Source organism: Chanos chanos, chromosome 1 (assembly GCF_902362185.1).
Source record: "Chanos chanos chromosome 1, fChaCha1.1, whole genome shotgun sequence".
In the NCBI taxonomy this organism is placed as follows: domain Eukaryota; kingdom Metazoa; phylum Chordata; class Actinopteri; order Gonorynchiformes; family Chanidae; genus Chanos; species Chanos chanos.
This window is the reverse complement of record NC_044495.1, coordinates 28,554,025-28,577,980: the sequence shown is the minus strand read 5'-3', so window position 1 is coordinate 28,577,980 and position 23,956 is coordinate 28,554,025. Positions and strand designations below refer to the sequence as shown.

Sequence of the window (23,956 nt, the reverse complement as noted above, 5' to 3'; positions counted from 1 at the left end):
TTTTCTGTGCAGGAATGTGTTCCGTTTGTTATAATATTTAATTTTTCGGGGAAGATAAATATTCTGTTTGATAGAACTTTTTCTTTAATATTCAAACAAGCAACATTTCCCCACCTGACAGAGAGAATTTTCATTTTTGAGACAATAATACTATTTGATACAGAATTCTTCCGTTCTGGTGAATCTCTGTGTTTTGAAAATTTAAAGACAAGTAGATGGCTTTGTCTTGATGCTGGGATCTTATGTGAGCGATCTACAGGGTAAAGCCGTACATCGTGTGTAGTTCTTTCCCAGACATGTTGAGCATTATGGAGCAGTTTGATGCCAGTATTTCCAGTTTCTACTAAAGCCAGTGCTGTAGTATAACTTCAGAGCTCTATTCCACATAAGGGATTCAGTCTCCTTTACAACAGGAAGGGAGTTGAGCTGTGGAAATGGCCACACACACACACACACACACTCTGAAGTGCAACAAAGCAAAAGAGTGAGTTTCATCTTTTTTTGAGGGAAGTGTTCTCGGAGAGAAATCATGACACACTTCCCATCAATTTCAGAGTTCTTTTTTGGACTGTTGAGGTTTAATAGAATTCAATGGGTTATCGGTGGCTTTGTGCCGTTTTCTCTCTCTCTCTCTCTCTCTCTCTCTCTCTCTCCCGCTCCTGTAATTGTCAGCAGTGTCTGTTCTTTCAGAAGCCTCTTCTGTGTTCTTCTCTTTACTGACTGAAAATGGACTTTTTCCCCTTTTCTGGAAGAAGGAAGAAGACAGGCTTGTTACCTTGCTATCTCATAGTATTAACTCTGAAATGACACTTTCCTCTGGCATTCAAACACTGGTCCATCTTTTATGACACTTAATTTCTTCTTCTCCTCCTCATGTAATACTGCAAATATAGCAGACTTGTTCATCAGGATTCTGTCAGTTTTGAGAGCTGCATAATTTTCAATATACATACAGTCCCATCGTTGACAGTCAATTCACACGTTGACCAGGTGAAGTGACTTTAATAAACTGAACATACATGTTGAGCCACTGTACAGTGTGAGCTAATCAATACACCACCTTTATAGAGCATTGAGAGAAAAGCCTATAACGTGTGTAATTGGAAATTGAAATGAGTTTAAATGGCCTCCAAAAACATCAATAGGTGTTTGAAAAAGCCTTCTCGTGGGTAATACATGGTTTGCTGTACTCAGCACCTATGGAATAGATGGACCTTTCAAAGGTGATTTGTTAAGTCTTTTGTCCTGGCACTGCTTGGCTCTTTCCCATTGGTGGGTTTCTCTAAGGTCTGCAAGGCTCTCAATCATTAGACGTCGATTGGGCTTTTGTAATGCAGTCTGAACGGAGGGGGGGGCGAGAGAGAGAGAGAGCGAGAGAGAGAGATGCAGTGTCCTGTTGAACATGGCTGTGTGTTGTATTCTCACATTTAGACTGACAAATTCATTTGTCGTTTGCCGTATGAACACTCGGCTCTTTGTCATAACCTGGTGGGGGATCGGAACGTTAGCAGGGCATGAGGGACTTAAGCGTGAACAGCTGCAGCGTGTACAGATAAAGGAAATTGATCCTTTTTACGCCTCATTTTATACCCCACCCCTCCTTTTCTATGAAGGTAGGAAAAGCTTGCCACCAGATTAAACTGCCATTTTGTGAGGTGTTGTAGAAAAGTAAAATTCTGTGCATTGAACATTTCATGCAAACATCAGGATTCAAAAGTGTTGCTTAGCCAGAACGCACATGAGGCACAAAATAAACAAATTGCCCTTCGTATCGTTGGGTTTTCTCAGATTGCCGCAGGTCAGCCTATACTCGTTTTCCACCTCTCACCTACTCATCACAGAATAGACACACGGAGACTCTGTGCATTTCTTCCAAACCCATACCAGGTCTCCTGAATTCACCGCTGCTGTTGACTGATGAATGTGTCCAATGCGTGCTTAGTCTGCTTTACAAATAAGGCACCTCTTTTAGCCTGATACCTGGAGCTGGACTGTCGGGGCTCTTAGACACTGCACACTGTAACGCCGCTGTGTTTTTGTCTTTACGCTACTTCAGATCTGGGAAGGTATCGATCTCTGGCTCATCAGGATTCTGCTCACGGCTCTTTTACACTCGTATACGACTGCTCCGGCTCTCTATGCCAGCCTCTGCTTTGCTCTTTCCCCCAGAAAAAGCCACACCAGTACAGCGCTAGCCATTCTAATTACCCAGCCTGGGTTTCAGTGATGCTGCTGCAGCACCGCTGGGCAGAAAGTGCAGCTTCTCTTGGTTTTATGAAACTCAGTCATTTCCTCAGGCCAAAAAGCCTCAATGACACAATTGTCTTGCCGGCATTAGTTCACGGCCCTGTCGCTGTCTCTGACGGAGTCTTTACATATGTATTACAGGACATTTGGAGACAAAGGCTGCTATACTTAGTATGGGCTTAAAATAGGGTTCTAAAGCTCAGACATCTCGCTGTGTCTCCATCGTCTAATGTTAAATTAATGATTTCATTCAGAATTTAGGCTCATTCATTCTGCTGTGACACAGGGCCTGTCATGAGATTTATTAGAACTACTGACGAATCAGTGTTGTCTAATGAGGGGATTTTGATTCTGTGGAGATAGGGTAGTTGTTGTCACATGGACAGTTTTCGGGGCATGCTCTCTGAAGACATACGCACCCCTCTCAGCATTTCTGGCCATTAATGAAGCCGTCGCATCTGTGAGCGTTTGGATTTTCAACGGCTCTGGCCCTCAAGCAATGTTTCAAGACGGCCAATCAATCACAACCCACATCTTTTCACTCAGACAGCGGCAAAGCCCAGGGCAGACATTTCAATCAAACACAGAGTCATCAATCTCGGACCCAGTGACCGATGCGACTCGTGTGACGGCTGGCGATGTGATCGGCGAGACGAGAGAAAAGATGTTTTTGAGAGAGCTTCCAAAACAGGAGCTCAAACGGTCAGTTTCTCACAGTTTGAGAAGCAAGAATGATGCCTACACACCCCTCAGGCACTGTTACATGATAACAAACAATAACAACCAAAAATATGTTTAAAAAGTGTACTGCAACAGGAGGACGTGACCAAAAGAAGTCAAACTGTTACATGTTTGCAAAAGCCCTTAATCGTCCCATTCTGTGGTTCACTATTGAGTAAGATGTAAGGGATTGAGGGGTGATGTTGTTCTGCACATTACAGTTCGAAAACGTAATGCCACGCGTTCCCGTTTTCATTTCGCCTGTACTTGTTTTTAAACCGTGGTTTTGATTAAGCTCACATCCTTCATTTGTTTGTGGAGCCAGTTGTGATGTGTGGCTGCGGTTTTGATTCAGAATCCACTTTTCCATTCCCCCACCCACAATAAGCTCTACCTATTTTGCCACCCGGGGTGTGTTTATTTGATGGTTGGATGAACTAAAAACACTCTTTGCCTAAGCTTGGATTTCAGAAGAACAAGCTCTCTCTCTCTGGCCCTTATAAAAGTGCCTGCTGGAGAAAATGCCCCCTTGCAAATCTGTGCACTTCCTTCACTGTCACATTTTAGATACAGACCACTGGACCAAACTGATAATGCCCTACAATTTAATTTCCCAGGTATTAAAGAGGACTTGCTGGGTTTTGAATTGGATGTACTTGTAGGTGGTATTTGGGGAGGGGAGCACTTTTCCCCCCTTCCATTATTTATTTATATATCCCTTGCTCAGAAGAAGAGTAAATAGGTTTTTTTTTTTCCTTCATGTCTTTACTGGTAAGGAAGATAAACAGAGCTGTACAACTCGTTCTTATAGCTCAGACACTTCTAGCTGCCACATGCAAAGTAAACTGACAGAACATGGAAGACTTTAGTCATCAGTATTCATAAAGCTTGTGCTGCTGTTGTTCTCTTGGTCTGAGGTGGGAGAGGATCTGTCAGTCACACACCTTGTACCAGCGCTGTCCTTCAGAAGAGGGTCAGTGCGCTGTAGCCACAGCTAAATAAAAGCTCAACCAAATACAAAATAGACTCTGTGTGTGTGTGTGTCTGTCTGTCTGTCTGTAAAACTGGGGTCATGGAACCTGTCACTCATGTGTCCAGTTAACAAGCTCACCCCTGATGTGTCAGGTTCATGTTGTGCTAATGCGTGTGTGTTATGTGTGCTGAATATATGAGATGTTTGTTTTTTCTTGGATTACTTAACTTGGTTTATTGGACCACCCCCCTCCCCTCCCCCTGACTGAGCTTTGTGTGTGTGTGTGTGTGTGTGTGTGTGTGTGTGTATCTGTGTGTGTGCGCGCGCACGCGTGTATGTGTGCATATGTGTGTGTGTGAGCCTGCTCTCCCGTGGATACTTGCTCTGGTGCCCACACGCAGCGCCATGTTGTGCCAGTCTTTGCTCAGCCCTAATTGGACAACTCTCTGGTTGGCACTGTTACCCGGCTTCACCCTGGCTGCTAATTGGCCCGGCTGGTCACCGGTCGTGTTGAGGCGCAGCCAGACCAAGACTGATGGATGGATCCAGGTGTCAGGGAAGCTGCTTTCTGACACAAAGCTTGCCGAGTCAATTTACAGCCCGGAAACCGACAGGGGAGTTTGCATACACTTGCTTTGAGGGCTATTTTTAGACGCTCATTTTCAAACTCAAAACTCTGATGGGAGTAAAAAAATCTACCTGATTCCATAAAGGATGGTAAAGCTGCAGAAAATGAACATCCTTTCAGGAAGCAGGCGTTCTGTTACAGCAGTCATTTCTGTGTTAATCCACTGTGATTACCGCTGTAGATGATAATTAATTGTATTCAGTTGTGTTTTGATTTGGGTCTGTTGAGTGAACGTGGGCTAATGCTTCCCTCTTCCCAGAGAAACAGGAGGCTTCACAGCATTTGGGCTGAAGTAAGGGTAAGATCGAGAGATCGATTAGTGCTTAGAGGAGAGCAGACTTACGTAAGTTGTATTGACCTGATTCTGTATATTCTTGTTTATAAGGTGCCTCTGGTTTTGCAGAGTTGATTTAGGGCTGGCTGTGTGAAGATTGTATGGTGAAGAAGGTAGAGCAGACCCTTATCGTCTGAGGTTTAGCTGACAAACACAAGAGCTGGTGGGTTGGATGACTGGATTCTCTCATTCATTTCACTCGTATTTTCTGTTTGCCAACACAACTGATGTTCTCTGGTCAAAAACATAAGTAGTCAACAGAGTCTCGAGCTCCCTGTGACCCTTCAACCTTTCTCCACCAAATCTGTCTGAACTCATCTGTGTAGGTCATTATGTGTTTTTCCCTCTTCGTTATTAACTCTCGACTGTGTTTGTTAGCTAAAGGGAAAGAAAAAAAACCCCAGCAAGCAGCAAATTAAGACAATTAGATAACTCTGTGCGCTGTGCACTAAGGCGCTTCTGTAATTGCTGAGCCTGTGAGGAGACAACAGTCTCTCTGTCTTAATTGGGAAGATGCTGAGGTGCAGAGGTTAGGGGAGTGTGTTTGGAGAAAGGTCTGGTCTGTCCCACGTTAGACTTCTACCCACACACACACACACACACGCACACACACAGCCGAAGCAACAGGCTCTCACTCTCTTTTGTCTTTGTTGTCTGATATTATTTTTCCCTCCTCACCTTCTGTCTTGTATGCTGTTGGTCGTTTTTTCTTTTCTTTTTTCTTTCTCGCTCTCAGTCCTTTTTTCTTGTGTTTTCATGTGGGATCATCATTGTAATGAGATTGTAGATGTTTGTGGGGAGAGACTTTCACGGACACACATGCAAGAGTTCTACTCTTGCATGTGTGTCTGTGGAAGCAAGAGAATGTGTGTATACGTGTGTGAGAGAGAAGTAAAGCAAGTTGGACCAGACTAGCTCATGGAGCTGAGTAACACATAAGGATGAAGCACTGTAATCTTCAGGAATGGTTAATAACCTTGAACCACCACCGCTGAACTTGATGGACAGTTACCAAGGATAACCTCCTCTGGCTGGCAGGCTCCGTCGACGTCCTGAGGAGGATGAATATGAAATTTTGCCCTTCTCGTTCCACTTTAATCTGACCCAGGTCAAGCCAGCGGAGGTGATGTCATCAACACAAGCAGCATGAGGTCCGAGTGTCATCAGCATGGCTTAAAGCAAAAACCTCATCTCTCGCCACAGCTTTCCTTCCCTCCTCTCCCTGTTCCAGTCTCCCTCTGAGATGGCCCTTTCTGTACTCCCCGTCCCCTGCCTTACCTTGACCTCTACATATTGTTCCTGACCTCCCTCTATTGTTTTTTTTTTTTCCCCTCCCATTCTCTCTTTCTGTCGGTCCCTCTCTCCCTTGGGGCGTTACTTCTTTCCTCCACCATTGTGTCCTCTGCAGTCCAATGGGAGAACGTTCCTGTCTTTTTTTTGGGGGGGGGGTTCCCCCCCTATCTTTCTTGACTCAATGCACTCCTTCATCATGTGCCTGTAGTGCAGAGGTGACTGTAGGGAATATTTTTTGGTGTCTCTTTTTGGTGATTGGTTCTGTGCCTCTCTGGTGCAGCTCCTCAGAGCTTCCTTTGAGTGAAGGTGACAGATGACCTGATCTTCTTGGAGCTTCCTCACATTAAGCTGGAGGAGCGATAAAGAAGTGGTATATCAATCTGTTTATACCCCACGGCAGCTGATCAGTCAATTCATCAATCTCTCTGATCTGGCTGGTCGTCACGTCCGTGCTGCAGTGCTGACTGATGTGGTTGGCAGAGCTACGCTATCTCCAGAGGCTCTTTAGCAGCACTGGCCAAGAGCAGATCGTTCCTCACTGAAGTATAGCATGGTATAGTCACGTTTCATGGTCCAGTAACATTAACTGAAGTATCTCGGTTAATGGTGACATTATCCTATTTAACTGAAATGAAAAATCCTTACTTTGTATCCTTGTAGGTTTATACATCACTCAGAATGGTGAAATAGTTTTGTTCCGCTTACAAAACATTAAAAAACGATTGTGGACATTTTGCAGTTGTAAACAAGAAAATAACAGGTGCTGTGGTGCACTCTGTGCAAGTGTTTTTATTCTAATCCTGTCTGAGGAACGTCAAAGCAATTAAATTATATTTGCTAGCTAGAGGCAGCTAAATTTAACTATCAGGTTACTGCCATCTACACATGAACAACATGTAACTTAGTGATTAGCCCACTGTAAGTTTCAAGTCAGTGATATTTTGCATTCGCACAGTGTTTCGCAAAATGACGTCAAAGTAATTACATTGTTGTGAATGTTCCTCCCTCAACCACCATTCTGTAATGTAACTTACTTCTTACAAATTCTTTGAATGCCTCCGTTTGATTCTCCTTCAGACATTTCTTTATCAAAATCTCATACTGAGCAAGGAGTTCAGGAAACTTGTCACCTTGTGCCATATTCTGTTCAAGATGAGAGTAAGCCTGCATCATTAGGTTTGCCACTTTGTTTATGTCTGCAAATGGCAGTGGCACAAGACATGGTCAGATGCAAGAAAGTTTGCCCCCTTGTGGCTGTGCTGAATAAAACAGTAGAGTTGCCTGAATGAGAGTCATAAATGAAAGTTTGTGGAGATGTCGACGACATTTGCCAGCAATATGATGCTAATTCCAGCTTTATAGTCAAGCTGGGAACAGGCACATGTAGAGTGGTACAAGGGGAAAAATGTTCTGCTTTTGTATGCTGAAATAAAGAAATGTTCCTAAAATGCACCTTTGGATGGACAGAGTTGTTGATTTAGAGCTTAAACTGATTGGTGGCTGTTTTTGTCAGGTAAATGCATGGGGACACATACATAAGGAAATAGCATCCAGTGGAGTCTTGCTTTGCTGGAGACCCTTTGAGTGACAGAGGATGCATCCGTACAATGAGATATATGAAATGAGCTGGTAAATTGACATTTACAAAAAAACAAAGTGACAGATGAACAGAGAGACTGCTTTGTGTGAGTATTGATCCTCAAGTGAGGGTCATGGGCGGCTGTAGGAGGGATCCTAGTTTGAGGTCTAGGTCTTAATCCAGAGGGACAGGCGTTCTGGATCACTGCTAATTTGATCTGTACTCAAAGAAAATGAAGCCTTTTCACAGGACAGCTCATTTGTTTCCCTATCAGAAGACTGTCCCTAAACAGGGCTCCATCTTGCCACACCCTCCCCTCCCCATATATCTCATGGATGACCTTTGACCTCTTTGCAGCATTTCTCTCAATTACCCAGCAATCTTCTCTGTCACTGCAGTGTACACTCACAGGCTCAGGGGAACTGCTGTAGCTTCCAAATACTTTTTAGATCAGGTGCCATTTTGGTCTTTTGGTATAACAGACTGTCTCTTGGTGTAACTCACAGAATGATGGAGTAGCATCTAGTTGCAACTCCTTTCCAAATGCTTAAAAAATGTGTGCTATATTTATATAGCAAAGTGAGAGTGAAAGAGAGAGGGAGATTGTTTAATGTATTAAATGGGTATGATTTTTATCTTGTGAAGTAGACATAGATACCCTGCCACAGCAGAGTCCATAGTTCAATGGTGTGTGGCTGATTTTTAATGAGCTGTTATGTCGCATAAAGCTTCAGGTCTTCCACTGCTGTTTTCTTATCATCCATGTTCCATCCACATTTACCCCCCCCCCCCCCCCCCCCCAATACCTTTCACCTCCTCTCTCCCACACACACACTCACACATACCTCTCTCCCTCTGCCAATTAACACTGGACAGGCTCTGTGTAACCTGACCTTTGGCCTCCGCTGGCTGGACGGGACAGCGCCTGGAAGCAGATTGAGTCAGTCAGTGGTCAGTGATGAATGTTTGAGTGGGTGTAGGTTTGCCCCTTGTGCTTGTACAGTCACGAGCAGGCCTTTGGCTGAGGGGCTCTTAATGGAGCGTCAGAGGGTTTGATGTGAACTGTCTTATGTGGGCGGATGTGTGATGCTAGGGTTTAGGTGTGCTTGTTATATCTATCCATCTATATATATATATATATATATATATATATATATATATTTATATATATACACATACATACACACACACACATATATATATGTATATATAGATATAGATAAAGATATACACGCACACACACACACACACACAGCTATAGGATTCGAATGAGTGTATACAGGTTTGTCATGTCTTCCTCTCTTGCCTGGATTTTGGTGTGTCAACATGACGCCATCTTTGGAATCCTTTGAAAAAGTTGAGAGGTAGGGCAGAGAGAGAGAGAGAGAGAAAATGAGGGAAGGATTAAAAGAAATAAAGAGCTCCTATGTTGTGGTGCCTGACGCAGCACATATGAGGCCTTAACTTTTCCTTTCTTTCTTTTTCCGTTTCCAGACTAAAGTGCAGCACTCAGCTAATTAAAAACATTGCTCTTCTTAATTATTCCACTGCGTCTAATTGATATTCAGTAAGCTCCTCTCTGTTCTAAACCATCCGTTTAATTCGACCGTAGGGTCGCGAACACTGACGCGCAAGTCATCGCCCTGTGAATGCCACGAGTGTGTGGGAAGATTCCTGCGAATAATTAAATCAGAAAAAAGGTTGTGTTGTATCTCTTAAAGGCTAAGAGCTACCACTGGCACTGGGCAAAGGAAGGGAAAGGAAAACCATGGTAACATTGAGTATTACAGGTTGAAACATGCGCTGTGTTTCACAGTTTAGCACTGCTTTAGTAATAAGAAAAAAGTTACAATGAAAAATGCTGCCGTTGAATTGTTTTGTTATGATATAATTGTTTCCTATAAGTTTTATAGTAGTTTCTTCTCCTCTCAGTATGACTTTACTTGATGGGAAGGAGGTTTCAGTCACACGTAGTCTGTCCTTTTTCTTCTTCTTCTTCTTCTTTTTTTGTTCTTTATGTGCACTGTCGTTCCTGATGAATATAAAAAAAAAAAGTCAGCACTGTCTCGTGCCACACGTCACAGGGTGGTGGCGACTCTTATGATAAATCACCTTCATTGTATTCCTTTTTTTTCTTCCCCTCTTTCATCCTCTCTTTCCTTTTGTAGTGCACATCCATTCTCTGTCTCTGTAATTTGCGTCGCTGTTCTTCATTAGGAGAACAAAAGTGTATCATTGGTCTGAAGGTCTGGCTGTATTGTTCTGGGCTGTAATGTGATTAGATCATCTGGGGGGGGTCTGAAAGAGTTTAATCGAATGGAAATAATCCTGACAGGGTGTTTTGAAGGAATGACAGAGCACGGCCGCGCACTCCCTCTCATCCTTTATGAGAGCGTGGAAGAAGAAAAAAGGGAGCGGAGAGAGAGAAGAAATAGTATCCCAGGATACTCATCATTGTTGGTGCCTCCCTCTTTTAATTGCCAATTGGATATGCTTTCACAGTGTGTTTATTTGCTGGACTGTGAATGCAGCTGCTCTCTGTGTGTGTGTGTGTCGCGGAGTCAAGCTGAAGGTCAATTTCATGGGGGTAGCTTTTCTTTTCGAGGTTGCCAGGGCGGCAGAGCTGAAAAGTCTCATTGACTGATTACCGACAATGCGCCTCTTCTCCCTGCGAGGGCTCTGATTGGCTCTCGGACTAGGAACGCGTTTATGTATATGTGTGGCTTTCTTGTTCCTGAGAGCAGAGGTCGTTTTGGTCTGACAGGGGACTGGACGCACGATCCTTTGACAGAAAAGGCTGTGTTTTTGTGTTAGTGTTTGTGTGTGTATGTGTGTGTCTGTGTCTGTGTGTGTGCGTGTGTTTGTGTTTGTGTGTGTGTGTTTATATTCTCTCTCTGGTTTGCTCTGCTGGTCTGAGTGAGACAGAAGCAGTGACAGGCAGTTGAACTCACCTCCGACAGGGACTTGGCTGGTTCTCTTTTAAGACAACTGGATACACAAACGCAAACACACACACACACACAGAAGATACATGAAATGCAACACCTGTATTCATAACTATGTGCTGCTTATATGCATATCAGTCAAATACAGTCAGTCATACACAGTCAAATCTACTGGCCCAGTGCAAGGGTACTGTCTGTCCCTGACCTGCCAGAAAACACACCTTTAGTGATTGAGGTGTGAGAGAGCTTGTGAATGTCTTATCACGACACATTTGAACAGTGCAAACAGCCGTGGGATCACTAAACTCAGATGAATATCAAGTCAGACGTGGGTTTATAAAAGTGACTTTTTTCCCCAACTGTGAGTGCTTTATCTCCCCAATGACGACAATATATGATGAGGGGGAAAAAAGCAAAAAACGACTGCATTCTCTTTACATGGTCTACGCAGACACCTCTGTGCCGTGTGCATGTGCACATGTTCAGGCAAACAGTGCCATACCTTTAGAACCACTGAATGCTACTCTCTGAAAAATGTAATTTAGGGAAGTTCATTGTTAACTATGTCCTCTCTTTCTTTATCTCACTTTCTTTATATCCCTCTTTCTTTGTGCTCCCTCACTTCAGGAGATGGAGCGTAAGGTAAGACAGGAGAGAGGGGAAGGATTTCTGCTCTTGCCCTTCTATTTCTCTCTCTCTCTCTCTCTCTCTCTTATCTTCTCATGCATGATAACTAGACTGTAGACTCTCTCTCGCTCTCTCTTTCTCCCTCTCTCTCTCTCTCTCTCTTTCTCCTTTATAAGAATTGCCTTATTTCTAAGAATGAATTGAGAAGTTATTATTTTTCCACCTGAATGTTGAGTTTGGCCTGTGACGTGTCTGTGGGATATTCACTGCTGTGTTAAATCACAGAAAAAAAATCATTGTAGACAATCAACACAGACGTGACAAGTCAAGCAGACTGAGTGAAGGTCAGAATAGACAAAGCCTCATGTGATAGGGAAACACCATAAATAAGAACAGGAGAGCTTCTTGTAGCAGAGCTGATGTTATCTCTTTGGGTTTGTACACACACACACACACACACACACACACACACACACACACACACCAATACCTGTGGTTACACAGTGATGGAGCTCTGAGCTGATGCCCTTGGAGTCATGGGAGGGCAGTGGAAGGGTGTATTTCACACTGTTCACTGAATTCCATGCCACAGTCAAAGACATTATAACGTTATTATGAGTTCGTCTTTGACTTTCACTGTCAAATTCATTCACAGCTATAGTTTTAAGCCCCTTATCTTAGCTGTGTAGCATGAATATACAGAGGCAGTAAACATGTTCAGTTTTATTATTTTGTTGTATTGTTTTTTTTTGTTCCCTTTTGTTTATTTATAGCTGTTTGAATGAACTGACTATGAGATTCCTCATGTATCTATTCATGTGTAGCAAGGAAGTTTCATTAAATCCTAATGATTGACGTGTGTGTGTGTGTGTGTGTGTGTGTGTGTGTGTGTGTGTGTATTTGTTTTCTCTGCAGGCGAAGCAGCTGGAGGACAAAGACAGGGAGCTCAGAAAGCAAGATGCCTTTTACAGAGAGCAGGTGGCGAAATTAGAGGAAAAGGTAAAAACCAGCACACATACAACTACCACATACCAGACTCCGCTATATAGATACCACTAAAACCTACACACTCAACATACAACACACATAATTATCAACGCGTCAGCTCTCCATAGGACCTAGTCAGCTGCTCTAAACATACAGCCTTTGATCCTCTCTCAGACACATCTCTGTCTTAATACACTGGACTCTCTATTATACAAAATCATTCACTATTACTATGTGCTTCTCTACACAAGACATTACAATGCCACTACGACAGAGACCTCGCACCACGCACAGTGGTAAACACACTGTGGCTTTCACACTACATATATTCATGAAGATCTGCACACAGAACCACGGAAAAACCCCTTTGTGTGCGTCTGCGTGTGTGCATGTCGGTGTGTGTGTATGTGCGTCTCCGTGTGTGTGCGTCTGTGTTGAGAATGATCGCTAAAGTCCACAGATAGGTTGTCCTTCTCTAAAGGTGAGAACTCCCAACAGCCCAACACTCATTTGTTTCTTTCCTCGAACTGACACACTTCTGCAACCCACTGGACTGTCTCTGCGCCCCCCCCCCCCAATGACCTAAACCAGCAAGGGGGAGAGGGGTCCAACCAACCCCTCACCAACATTCAGTCGTCCTCCAATGTACACTCGCACACACGCTGAGCAATACGGCTGCCTGTTCTCCAGAGACCAAATGTGTGTTTTGTAAAAATAGCTGCTCTCCACGGACAGCCCTGACTCACCGGCTTTAATCGCGCTTTCACTGCAGACTGAGTTTGTTGAAGAAGCCGTGAAACCCCAACTAAAGGAGTCTTTACTCGTAGAGCCTGCTTACACATCATGAGTAGGAGCACATTCACGTTGAGTCTTATTTAGGGAGGGTCCAGAATTTTTACTGTCTGTAGTTTTTTGTCAGAGATCAGAGATGTGAACCCAGCTCTTTTTTACGTGGTAGCCGGGACAGAGGCTCTTCAAAAATAGAGCTACATTAGCCCCACTTCAAAATTTTCAAATTATGCATGGAAGGCATTAAGGGCTAAATTTATTAGCAGTTAATATCAAACAATTTAGATTCAGTCTTCTGTTTGTTTACTGCAATCTGAAGAGTGGAGCTGGCACCGCAGAAAGTTTCCTCCTATTAAAGAACGTTTATTTCACACTGCCTTTTGCAGTTGTTGCAGCATATTTGTGACAGAAGACAAGCTAACAGAAACAAAATTAAATAACTCAAGTGCCAGAACTAAACAGTGGGTCATGTTAGAAATCTGTCCTTTGCTGTGATTTGCTGTCACACGGTTTTGGTGCTGGTGCTGGAGCTGAACGTCGACCAGGCTTTCGGTAATAACGCTGCTACAAGGACAACAGGATTGTGACCAACTCCGAGCTGACAGAGCTATTGATCCACACCCTGCCCCATCAGTCACCTATAGATCCTTGTTCAATATCCCAACACTGTGTCAACCAATCACCTTCACACTTCACTAGAGCCACAGCAGCCGAGAGAGAGAGATGTGCAGGTCATGCTTTTTGTTTCACACGTATGGATTTATGGATCTGGATTCATAAGATAAATATGCTGAATGGTTTGGGTCATCCCTCAAAACTAAGACGGGTAATTGCTATGTATGTAACACGCATTTTCACAAAGACTCTAAACCAAAAATCAAGACTCTCTCTTCTCTCTCTCTCTCTCTCTCTCTCTCTCTATCTCCCTCCCCTCTCTTCTCACTCTCTCTCTCTGTATTTCTGTGTGTGTGTATATACACACAAAGGCGGATACTATCAGTACAATGTGAACTACATATTTTTATAGTCTTGGTAGATAAGCTTTCTATGTTCAACATTGCCTTAATAGAATACTACAGAATCAGCCAGTTCAGAGACCAGGGAAATCATGTCAGCTGTAATGAAAGGGGAATGTTATCTAGCGTCTGTAAGATGAGTGAGCTTTTCTCATTGTTTTTTTTTTTTTTTTTTTGTATGTTTGTTTGTTTTTTTCCTACATCAGTGTTTAGTGAATTTCCAGTTATGTCGGTAGCTCTGGAGCAAATCATTCTGGGAACTGGCGTCAGCTCCCAGACAGAGTCTGATTACTCTCTCCTTTTCTCTACCCTCTCTACATCTCTCTTTTTTTTCATCTGTTCCCTTCATTCCTTTGCTCCTCTCCTTCTGACTGAAACTGAGAGAGAGAGAGAGAGAGAGAGAGAGAGAGAGAGAGTGAAAATAAAAGGCTTATATATATTGCACGTCTTTTTCAATTGAAGGGAGACGTTTGTCAGGGACTCTCTGACAGACCATCACAGCTGTGAGACAGCGTCAGGCTATTCCGCCGTCAAAGCTCGCAAGATTGCTCCTTCATATATATTTATATATTACATATTCCCTCCCAATACTTACCCAGTTCTGTTAAACAATCTCACATGTGTGACAGTGCTCTCTGAACCCCCCCCCCCCCCCCCCCCCCCCCAACACACACACCCCCAACTATTGTCTCTCTTTCTCTCTGTCTCTTTGTATTGATGAAATCAGTTCTCTAGTTGTGTGGGTTACAGTCACTGTGCTAGCTGCAGCATCATAGTGTTTGAAGCAGCTTTACTCTCAGCAGGTGTTAGTGGAGAGGGGAATTGGGACAAGGCAATACAGTCCGTGCGTTAGGCTGATCAATGCTCTTTGGATGACCTCTGAATCCGGCTGCTATGCTATTCACTTTATCTGTTTGACTAGTTTGCTCTGGCATTGTGAGCTCTCACTCCAGATCAAGATGACCTTGAATCTCTCCTCTCTGCACGCACAATGCCACTAGCCGTACTCATTCATTCAAGTGTTAGGGCAGCCAGATATTTCTACCACCAATTTTCAACACTGTGACCGACCTAGTCACACTCTTTCACCTTTTACCACGTTTGCTCAGTGAAATAAGGACTTCCATTTTTAGCTCGACGGCTGTAGTCAGCGTCTCAGATCAGTGTGTCTTAACCCTTATTCTCAGGTTGCACTGGAATAGCTGGAGTTTGCTTATAATAGCAAATGTCACTTCAAACTTAGTCACCATACCCTTATGTGAGTTGTGTGAGTGGTATGCTTGGAGGAGAAAAAAAATCTGAGCTTGATCGGATACAATAAACCATTCATCCACACATCACTTACTCCCAGACTCGTTTCATATGCCCACTTACTCAGTAAACAAACCCACTCTCTCACTCTCCCTTGCCCAAAGCTCATTCTTTCATTCATTGACCCTCTCCATACACATGCATGAACATGCAGTACCATACAGAGCTAGTGCACAGGGTCCAGTATAGCTCACCCATACAGCAGTTACAAAAGCAAGACCGCTTGCACACTTTCTTATTATTCAGCAAAAGGAAAATATTACATTTTTTGGCGCTACAGGCTCCTGCAGACAAAGGCATGATTGAAGGCTTGGCTCAACAGGCTGCTGTCCTTGCTCATTTGCGTGGTTTGCAGTCGGAGGATTTGATTTGTGAACGTTAGCAGTGCTGCAGAGCCATAATGGCAGTCGTGCTGCGGAGCCGTAACGGCTGCCTCAGTAGGGTTCCCCCCGCTCTCCTCTCCTCTGCTCTGTGAGAGATAACAGCGTGGAAAGGCCATTAGCGTGTCGCTGTTTAGTTTACTCATTAAAAGTGTTTTTGCTCGTTCCTTTATACCACATGTATCCTTGTCTCTATGGCGGGATAAGCTTTGGAGGTAATTACTTCATTAGTCTGTGACACCCCCCATGAGCATAAGGTTGAATAAATGTCTGTTTATGGCAACTTGTAACCAGACACAGAATAACAGGTGTTCCTAAGCAGTTTCAAAGCAACACAGCCAATGCAGCTATAACAGAGAATTTGTAAGAAATTTTTCAGTCAGCATCTCATCTTTTTCATTGGTTTAGGTAACATTTTACGTAGTGTGTGTAAGATTTTTGATGGGATGCCCAGATCGTTGCTGCATGGCTAAAAATCAGAGATGGGCCCTATCAGTGATTAGAGTCCAGAACCCTCCCTGCCCCCACCACCACCTACACCTCCATCACTTGTTCGTGGCTTGTGTGTGTGTGTGTGCGCGCGCGCGCGTCTCTGATCACAGCCTCAGCCCTTGTAATCGCTGTACCTGTTGGCCTCTTCTACTCCTTCCCAAATTATTGCTCTGATTAGTGCTAGCTTTGCCATTTAGCCCGATGCAATAGCACCGTGTTCCGCATCCAAGCAGCACACTTTTATTACTGTCACACAGGTCAGAATCAAAGCGACGGCTAACCGCACACACACAGGTTAACTGTGAAATTACAATTCCACCCCGTCAACACCTTGTGCTGTAAAGCAAAGCAGTGCTGTAGCAGCAGAAAACACAGAATGCTCCAGCCAACCTTAACTAATTTCAAATCAGCAGCTATAGAGAATTAACACCCAAAAGACTGCGTCAAAGTGTTATGAAGAAAGATTGGAGCGATTCTGATTAAGAAGGGTGAATTGGTACCCATCATTGGATTTGAAGCACAGAAAACCTTCATTACAAAATGCATTATACGTTTTTGTACATGGTCTTTGTTTTTCGTATCCATAGCGAGTGAAGTTTCCATTCCCAAATTGAATGATGGTTCTTTCAAACTGACCTTTGACAAAGTTTTTGAAAAGTCCAGGGCTGAAATTGTAGAGACTGTTTTTCAGTGAAGTACCTCGCTCTGACACAGATCATTATAACCCACCCTGGATTGGAGGTGGTATCATCAGCTTGAGCATGGTGACCTTGAGGGCTCTGGACAACATCTGTTATGATCACATCTCTCCACCCAGGCTGTCTCCTTCACCACATCCACCTGTCATGACAAGTGTAAACGTCCTGCACTAAAACCAAGTCAACTGTTTCACGCTCGGCTGCCCTCAATATCCCCACCCATAAACCTTTAATGGAGTTTTTTAAGTGGTACAGTAAAGCCAGGTTGATGGGAAATAGTATCTCTCAGACTTTTTCCCCCTTAAACTCCAGGAGAAAGAAAAAGTGTAACTGGGTTGAATGTGAGCCTTGACTGGCTCTGTCTGTATTGTATTAGCTAGCCGACAGCGTCTGAATAAATGAGCTAGCTCATCTTTTACTTTGTGAAAGGCTGAAGTTGCAATTGTTTTCTCTCATTTAACTGCTTGCTTTCTTCTTTCTCTCGCTCTCTCTCTCTCTCTCTCTCTCTCTGCCAGAGTGCACAGTTCTATAAGGTCACCAATGAGAACTACCATAGAGCTGCAGATGAAGTGAATGCCAAGTTCAAGTAAGTATATGACAGGAATTACAGTCAAAACTCATCCAAAAATGGACTTGCAGTTTTTTTTCTGCTGTATGTGAATGTAAGTATACCAGTGCTCTACCTCCTCCTCTCTGTCTGTGGATGTGCTCAGAGAGGAGTGCTGCCATAGTATCAGACATTTACACTGAAGTCCAGCCCTGTGTCTCCACAGCCTACACATTCTTTACTCTCCTAAATTTAAAACAGACTGCCCTGTGCCCATTACATCAGTAACAAACTGAGTCTCAACAGCCACATTTTCAGACATTTGACAATGTAGAAATACTCTGATGACTGGTCAAGTGACCCTTAGAGACAGACATGACTGATGTTACGTAACCTTTTTCTATAGTGTGTTGTGTTGTCAGACAGTGAGTGGTTGTATGAGGGGTGTGTTGTGTTGTGTTGTATAGTGTAAGACAGGGATGTCTGAGAAGAGTCTACTGGAGGAAGAAAGCAAAACACCAAATTCAAAAGAAAGAAATGTGTGCAAAAATATGTGGAAAACAGTGGAAGTCTTTACAATGAAAGTCCTTTGATGAAAGTTGTGCCTGGTGTGGAGACCCAGTTAAGGAACAGCCTGGTGCTGGGTCCGTTTAGCCTTTCAGGATCAGCAGTTTAACGCTTAAGTGAGAGAACTGAAAGAATCTTTTTTTTAAGGGTGTGCTTTGCCTGCACATTTTCACTGCACTCCTTACATGGACAGCACTTCTCTTTTTGAGGCACCTACGTGCTGTAGCTTTGCAATTCAAATATACTGACCAACTGACGGAGAATTAGATTCAGGAAAGGTGGTTGTTCCAGAGTGGCTGCTGTCCATGGTCCTGAAATGTCTTTTTTTTACCTGTGATAGAAATGCTCACACCTGTGCTGTGCTGTCTTTTTAACCTGTGATAGCACAGGACAGGTGTGAGCATTTCTGTCTTTTTTACCTGTGATAGCACAGCGCAGGTGTGAGCATTTCTGTCTTTTTTACCTGTGATAGCACAGGGCAGGTGTGAGCATTTCTGTCTTTTTTACCTGTGATAGCACAGCGCAGGTGTGAGCATTTCTGTCTTTTTTACCTGTGATAGCACAGTGCAGGTGTGAGCATTTCTCCTCATTCTCAAGTATCCATATCTACTCTGAGAGCATAGAGCGTATACATTAATCATTGTGATGGAGACATAGAATTCTTTTTCTGATCTAACCAAAACAGAGTGAAACAGAGTAAAGCAGTGGAATGTGTTTCAGTTGTAATGGTTGGTGATGTGATGCATAGAGAGGAGACAGTGGGTTTGATAATACTGTACAGTCTATGGTCAGCACACATTCATCTTCTGAATACATTCTCAACAAACCTTTTTTTTCTTACCATCAATACAGCAGAGGTGGCCAGTACACACTGTGACTGACTATATGTGTGTGATTGTGTGTATATAAAATGAATGCTCTTTAGATGAGAGCTCCTGCCCTTTCCAGTCAACACACATTAATTGAGCCTGGTGGTGATGTAAAAACTGTGTCTTAGCCATCCAAAGACACACTTAGAACAAGAACATGTAACCTAAGATTTAACAACTGCAATTAGGATCCATTCTGGCCCCCATATGTCTTGATGTGGCCTATTAGCCCCCATTATAATGTATGAGAGTGGATAGGAAGGAGGGGCAGACCTGTGTTTCTAGTTCCAGGACTCGACTGGGTACGCTAAATCGCATTAGCTTGTCATTATCCCTCCTTTCTCAGTGCTAACACAGGGATCATCGTCTCTGTAGAAATGTCAGAAACTGATTAGGGATCCAGTAGGACTACTGGGAAGGGAAAAGGAGGTGCTGTTCCAACACAAAAATCACATTAAGAAGTGCATTAAAATATCATTAGTCTGACGCGGCTAGCTAGCTGCACTGGCATGAGCGAAGGGTGTCATGTGACTAGGGGATGAGCAGCAAGCGCTGCGATTGGCAGATTGGATTATGAGGGTGCATTAGCATTGCTCTGATTGGATTACAAGGCTGTGGGAGGAGGATTTGGTGTGGTTTTTTTTGTTTTGTTTTGTTTTTTTTTTCTTCTTCTTCTTTTGTAAATGAATTGTCTTCCACGTTTTCCAGTAGGAGCTGGAGAGACTGATTTGGTTTTATTGTGTGTGCGTGATTGACTCACAGAAATAGAAAGTATTTGTTTTTTTTGTTTGGAGAGAATAGCTGTGAGGTTGTGTGGGTGAGAGGAAGTGAGAGAGTTTTTTTTCCTTTTTTTTTCTAAGAGTACAAATATCTTTTTTTACTTTTACTTGAGGGGAAGTTGCTGTACTTTTCGGGTTACAGAGAGAGAGAGAGAGAGATAAGATGCTATCTTGGATTGCGTTGAAAATGACTAAGGGATATTTTGAAACTGTCCGAGAGATAAATTGAGAGGTCAAATCATGCATAATTGAAAGAACTGACTTGAGTTTGATGCGATAATCAGCTCGTTTAGATTAAAAATGGTTTCGCTGGTGTCCTCAATAGCTACATGCCTTTTGTCAAATGAAGTAGGCCTATGCCTTCTTGATTTGAGTGATTTTTCCTCATTTATAATATGAAGAAAAGAGCACTCTGATTTGACACATGCACACAGAGCATGGGTATAGTCCTGAGTATATAATCTTCTACTTTGTCTCTGGGTCAAGCAGGCTTACCATCTTGCTCAATCTTACTGCCAGACTCCCCCAGGTGAAACAGATGAAAATGGGAAAAGAAGTGTATTGGTTTCCTCACGTCACCTGTCTTTTGTTGTGATTCTTTGCTGCTGTGTTTTAAGCACACACACCTTACGTTTGTCTTGTGTCCTGAGTGACTTTCTGTAGCTGTGTCCTCACGCTGAGGCTGAAGGAGAGGAATGGAAATGCTAATGCAGTCTAGACATCTTCTCTCTTCCTCTCTCTCTCTCTCTCTCTCTCTCTCTCTCTCTCGCTCTGTCTCTCTCTCTTACTCTCTCTCTCCCCCCCTCTCCCCCTCTCTCTCTCTTACTCTCTCTCTCCCCCCCCCCTCTCTCTGTCTGTCTCTCTCTCCCTCTCTCTCTCTCTCTCTGTCTCTCTCTTACTCTCTCTCTCTCCCTCTCTCTCTCTCTCTCTCTGTCTCTCTCTCTCTCTCTCTTTCTCTCTTTCACTCATCAGGACAATTTTCAGCATACAGGGGATTACAATGGCGTCTGTCATAAGATCACAGAGAGACATTCAGTCGAGATTAGATAAGAGAAATGTAGTTCTTAAGCTCAGTGAGGTGCATGTCTCTGTTTAAGTGTTCATTTGAATGTTGCGATCTAAATCTAGACAAAACGTTAAAAATGTAATCTGTCTTGTCATTTGTATGTGTTTGTGTATGTGTGTGTATTTGTGTGTGTGTCTGTGTGTGTGTGAGAGAGAGAGAGAGAGAGACATACATATTCTTCTATTTTTAATGTTTTTCAGTATGATGTCCATGTTGACTCCCCCCCTCCTCTAAATGGCTTTGAAAGCCTCAGGAAGTTGTTTCTCTTCTAATCACTGTCTTCTGTTCTGTTGGGGTGAAAGGTCCCTCCTTGCAATGTTACATTTCTTCCTGGCTGCGGCAGAGCAATGCTGGATTGGTTTGTTTCAATCCCTTGTGAATATTCATGAGCTGACAGTCCAAGAAAATAATTTGATTCGCAATGATTGAAACTCAAGACGACTCTCTGCATATTGATGGAACCTTAAAAAAAAGCTTGTTACTGAACACTTTGCTACTATTGAATACTGTCTAAACATTAGCACTCTCTCGCTCTCTCTCTCGCTCTCTCTTTCTGAAAAGATGACTGTTCTTAACTGACACAGGTCAGTCATAACAACTAACAATAAAGGTAAAATTCAGAGCTTATTTCCAACAGAATAATCATCTGTCCCTGCCCCAGAATCTGTGGCAGAACACTCAAACCCCTCATTTTTCACTAATCTCTACATAGCCATGTCAGTTCAGTTTAATATTTATATGCTAGCCTATCTGTTTGATAATAAGTAATATTATAGGCTCTTTAAAGCCATAATGTACCTGATGATATTTCCAGGGTTCTGAGCAAATTACTTGTTAAACTTAATATGAATTGTTGTTCAGTATGTGTTATAATTATTTATATCAAACCCAGTTTAATCCAGCATAAAGGAAAGGAAAGCTTTTACTATTGCTTCCACAGGTGAAAGCTGACAGAGTTGGAAGAGTGAATATTTCTGGCTTTTAAAAGGTCTTGAGAGAGCCACGGGTCAGAGATTTTTTTCACTGTGTTTTTCAATGGCCTGCATTCTACACTTTCTAACCTCATTTAGCTACAGTCACACCAGTTCTCATAAGAGCTCCTTTAACCCACTCTCGTGTCACACACAAAACCACGGCATGCCACACACTCACCACGGCTCCTACCCCACCATGCTCCTTTGTGGGCTCCAGATGGAGTAATGTTATGCTCCATGTTATTTCTCCACCATTGATATTATTCCTCCCTCTCTCTCTCGTTCCGTCATTTTTCTTTCCTAACTCCTTCATTTATGTTTATTTGCTTTGTTCTGTCACTCAGCCCAACATATCCTGAATGATTTTTTTTTCTTTTTAAGTACTGGCTCCACCTCTTAACCCTATTAGCCCCTAAGTGACTGCAAACGATGACAAATAGACACGTGTCGATTAAGACATAGACTTTGGTTCATTTAAAACCCCCTCTTTATGGCCAGTCTCAGCAGGGACCTAACATACACAATACCCCCCCTCCTATGGAACCCATATATTTTGATTTTGTGAATTAAGCCATGGCCGTGACCATTAGAGAAATATGAGGAGACGTTTTAATAAGCTGATGGAGGCAGTTTTGAAGCCGAAAGGGAATCTTTTTTTATATATATATAAAAAATATATATATATACATATACGTCAGTCTTTGTTGCAGTCTTATATTTCCACTGGGGTTGAGAATCTTTCTCTTCTTCACGTTATTTTACCTGGAAGGCGACACACTTTTGTGCTGGCCAAACCCCGTAGGATGCAGTTCCCAATAGGAACTCTTCAGTCTGTCAGCGTAAGCTAAAAGTAAGGCAGCGGAACAAACTGGTAATGTGCAGTTACCCTGCTCTCTCTCTCCCTCTCTCTCTCTCTCATCATTTTTTTGGTCTCTGCCCTATTGTCCTTTTCTTTCTCACCATCTCTCCTACGCATTCTCTCTCTTTTCATTGCTATTGTAATTCCACCTATATTTTTCCCACCTTCTCCTGATGTCTGTCCCTCTCACATGCTGGTTTGTATTTTTTTTCTCCCTCTATTCCTTTCTTGTCTCTCTCTCTCTCTCTCTCTTTCTTTCTCTCACTCACTCTCTCTCTCTCTCCCTCTCCCTCTCCCTCCCTGTCTGCGTGCAGGTATACTCTACATGTTCATATTCTCTCTCGCTCTCTGTCTCCTCTCTCTTTCTTTCTTGCTTTCTTTTTCGCTCTCTCTGATAAAGCATCTCATCTCAATGCAGCTCAGTGGGCCCTCTGTCATATCTGTCTCACCCTTACTTTCACTGTGATTTATGGCCTGCATCGCATTCTCCCAGCACAAATGAGACTGGGCTGCACAGATATATTTATATATATATAGAGAGAGAGAGAGAGGGAAAAAGAGAGGGAGAAAGGCTTATAAAGAAAGCGTCTTTACTCCAGCAATATCTGTGAATCTCTGAGGATGCAAAGGGCTGAGCTTTGGAACATGGTGAGGTCTCGTCTGTTACCCATAAGCCCCAGTGCATATGGAAGGCCTTGACTACAGATAATTATGAGGAATAACCTGATATGATTCTCAAGAGTTGATGTTTATGTCCCCTTATCTCTATTTGTCCTCTTTTATTTTAGCCGTCTCTGTGTTTTTTTTGCAGTTTTTTTTTCTCCCTCAATAAGTTTGCCTTTTTTAAGTAGGTTTGCCCCAACACTTGGGGTGGGTGGTGGGGGGCAGAAGTAAGAGTGACGTTTGAATGACAGCAGCTGTATTTGAGTTGAGGGCAGGTCCTTTGGGAGACCATCCCAGAGTGACTGGAAGATCAGACATTGTGCCTGTTTGACTGACAGCAAAGACAGCCATTCAGTTTCAAAGTAACCCTCTGTAGAACATTAGAGCAATATTAATGAATGTCGCTCTGCTTCAAATCCTATGAGGATAGAACAGATTACAACTGGTGTCTGATCTGAAAAACCAACACAGTGGAAGCAAAAAGAATAAGATAAGACTTTCCTAATCTTTCTATGTCTCAGAGGCCGTCTCGGTCAAATGGGGGCTTTTTGTGATTTTGATTCCCCAAGAGAACCAGCTTTGTGGCGTCTTGGCGGACACGAGATATCTCAGG

At 43.1% G+C, this 23,956-nt stretch overlaps 1 protein-coding gene across 2 annotated transcripts in view; it reads left to right on the top strand.

Annotated features, from left to right (window-relative positions):
• Positions 1 to 23,956, top strand: part of chchd3a (coiled-coil-helix-coiled-coil-helix domain containing 3a) — a 46,875-nt gene that overhangs the window by 17,984 nt on the left and 4,935 nt on the right. Inside the window, exons 5-7 of one of the 2 annotated variants that reach the window (XM_030782890.1) lie at positions 11,347 to 11,361; positions 12,262 to 12,345; positions 17,535 to 17,605. In XM_030782890.1, the coding sequence (XP_030638750.1) occupies positions 11,347 to 11,361; positions 12,262 to 12,345; positions 17,535 to 17,605 (170 nt within the window). The remainder of the gene's footprint in view (positions 1 to 11,346; positions 11,362 to 12,261; positions 12,346 to 17,534; positions 17,606 to 23,956) is intronic. The other variant, XM_030782882.1, reaches the window with a different exon arrangement.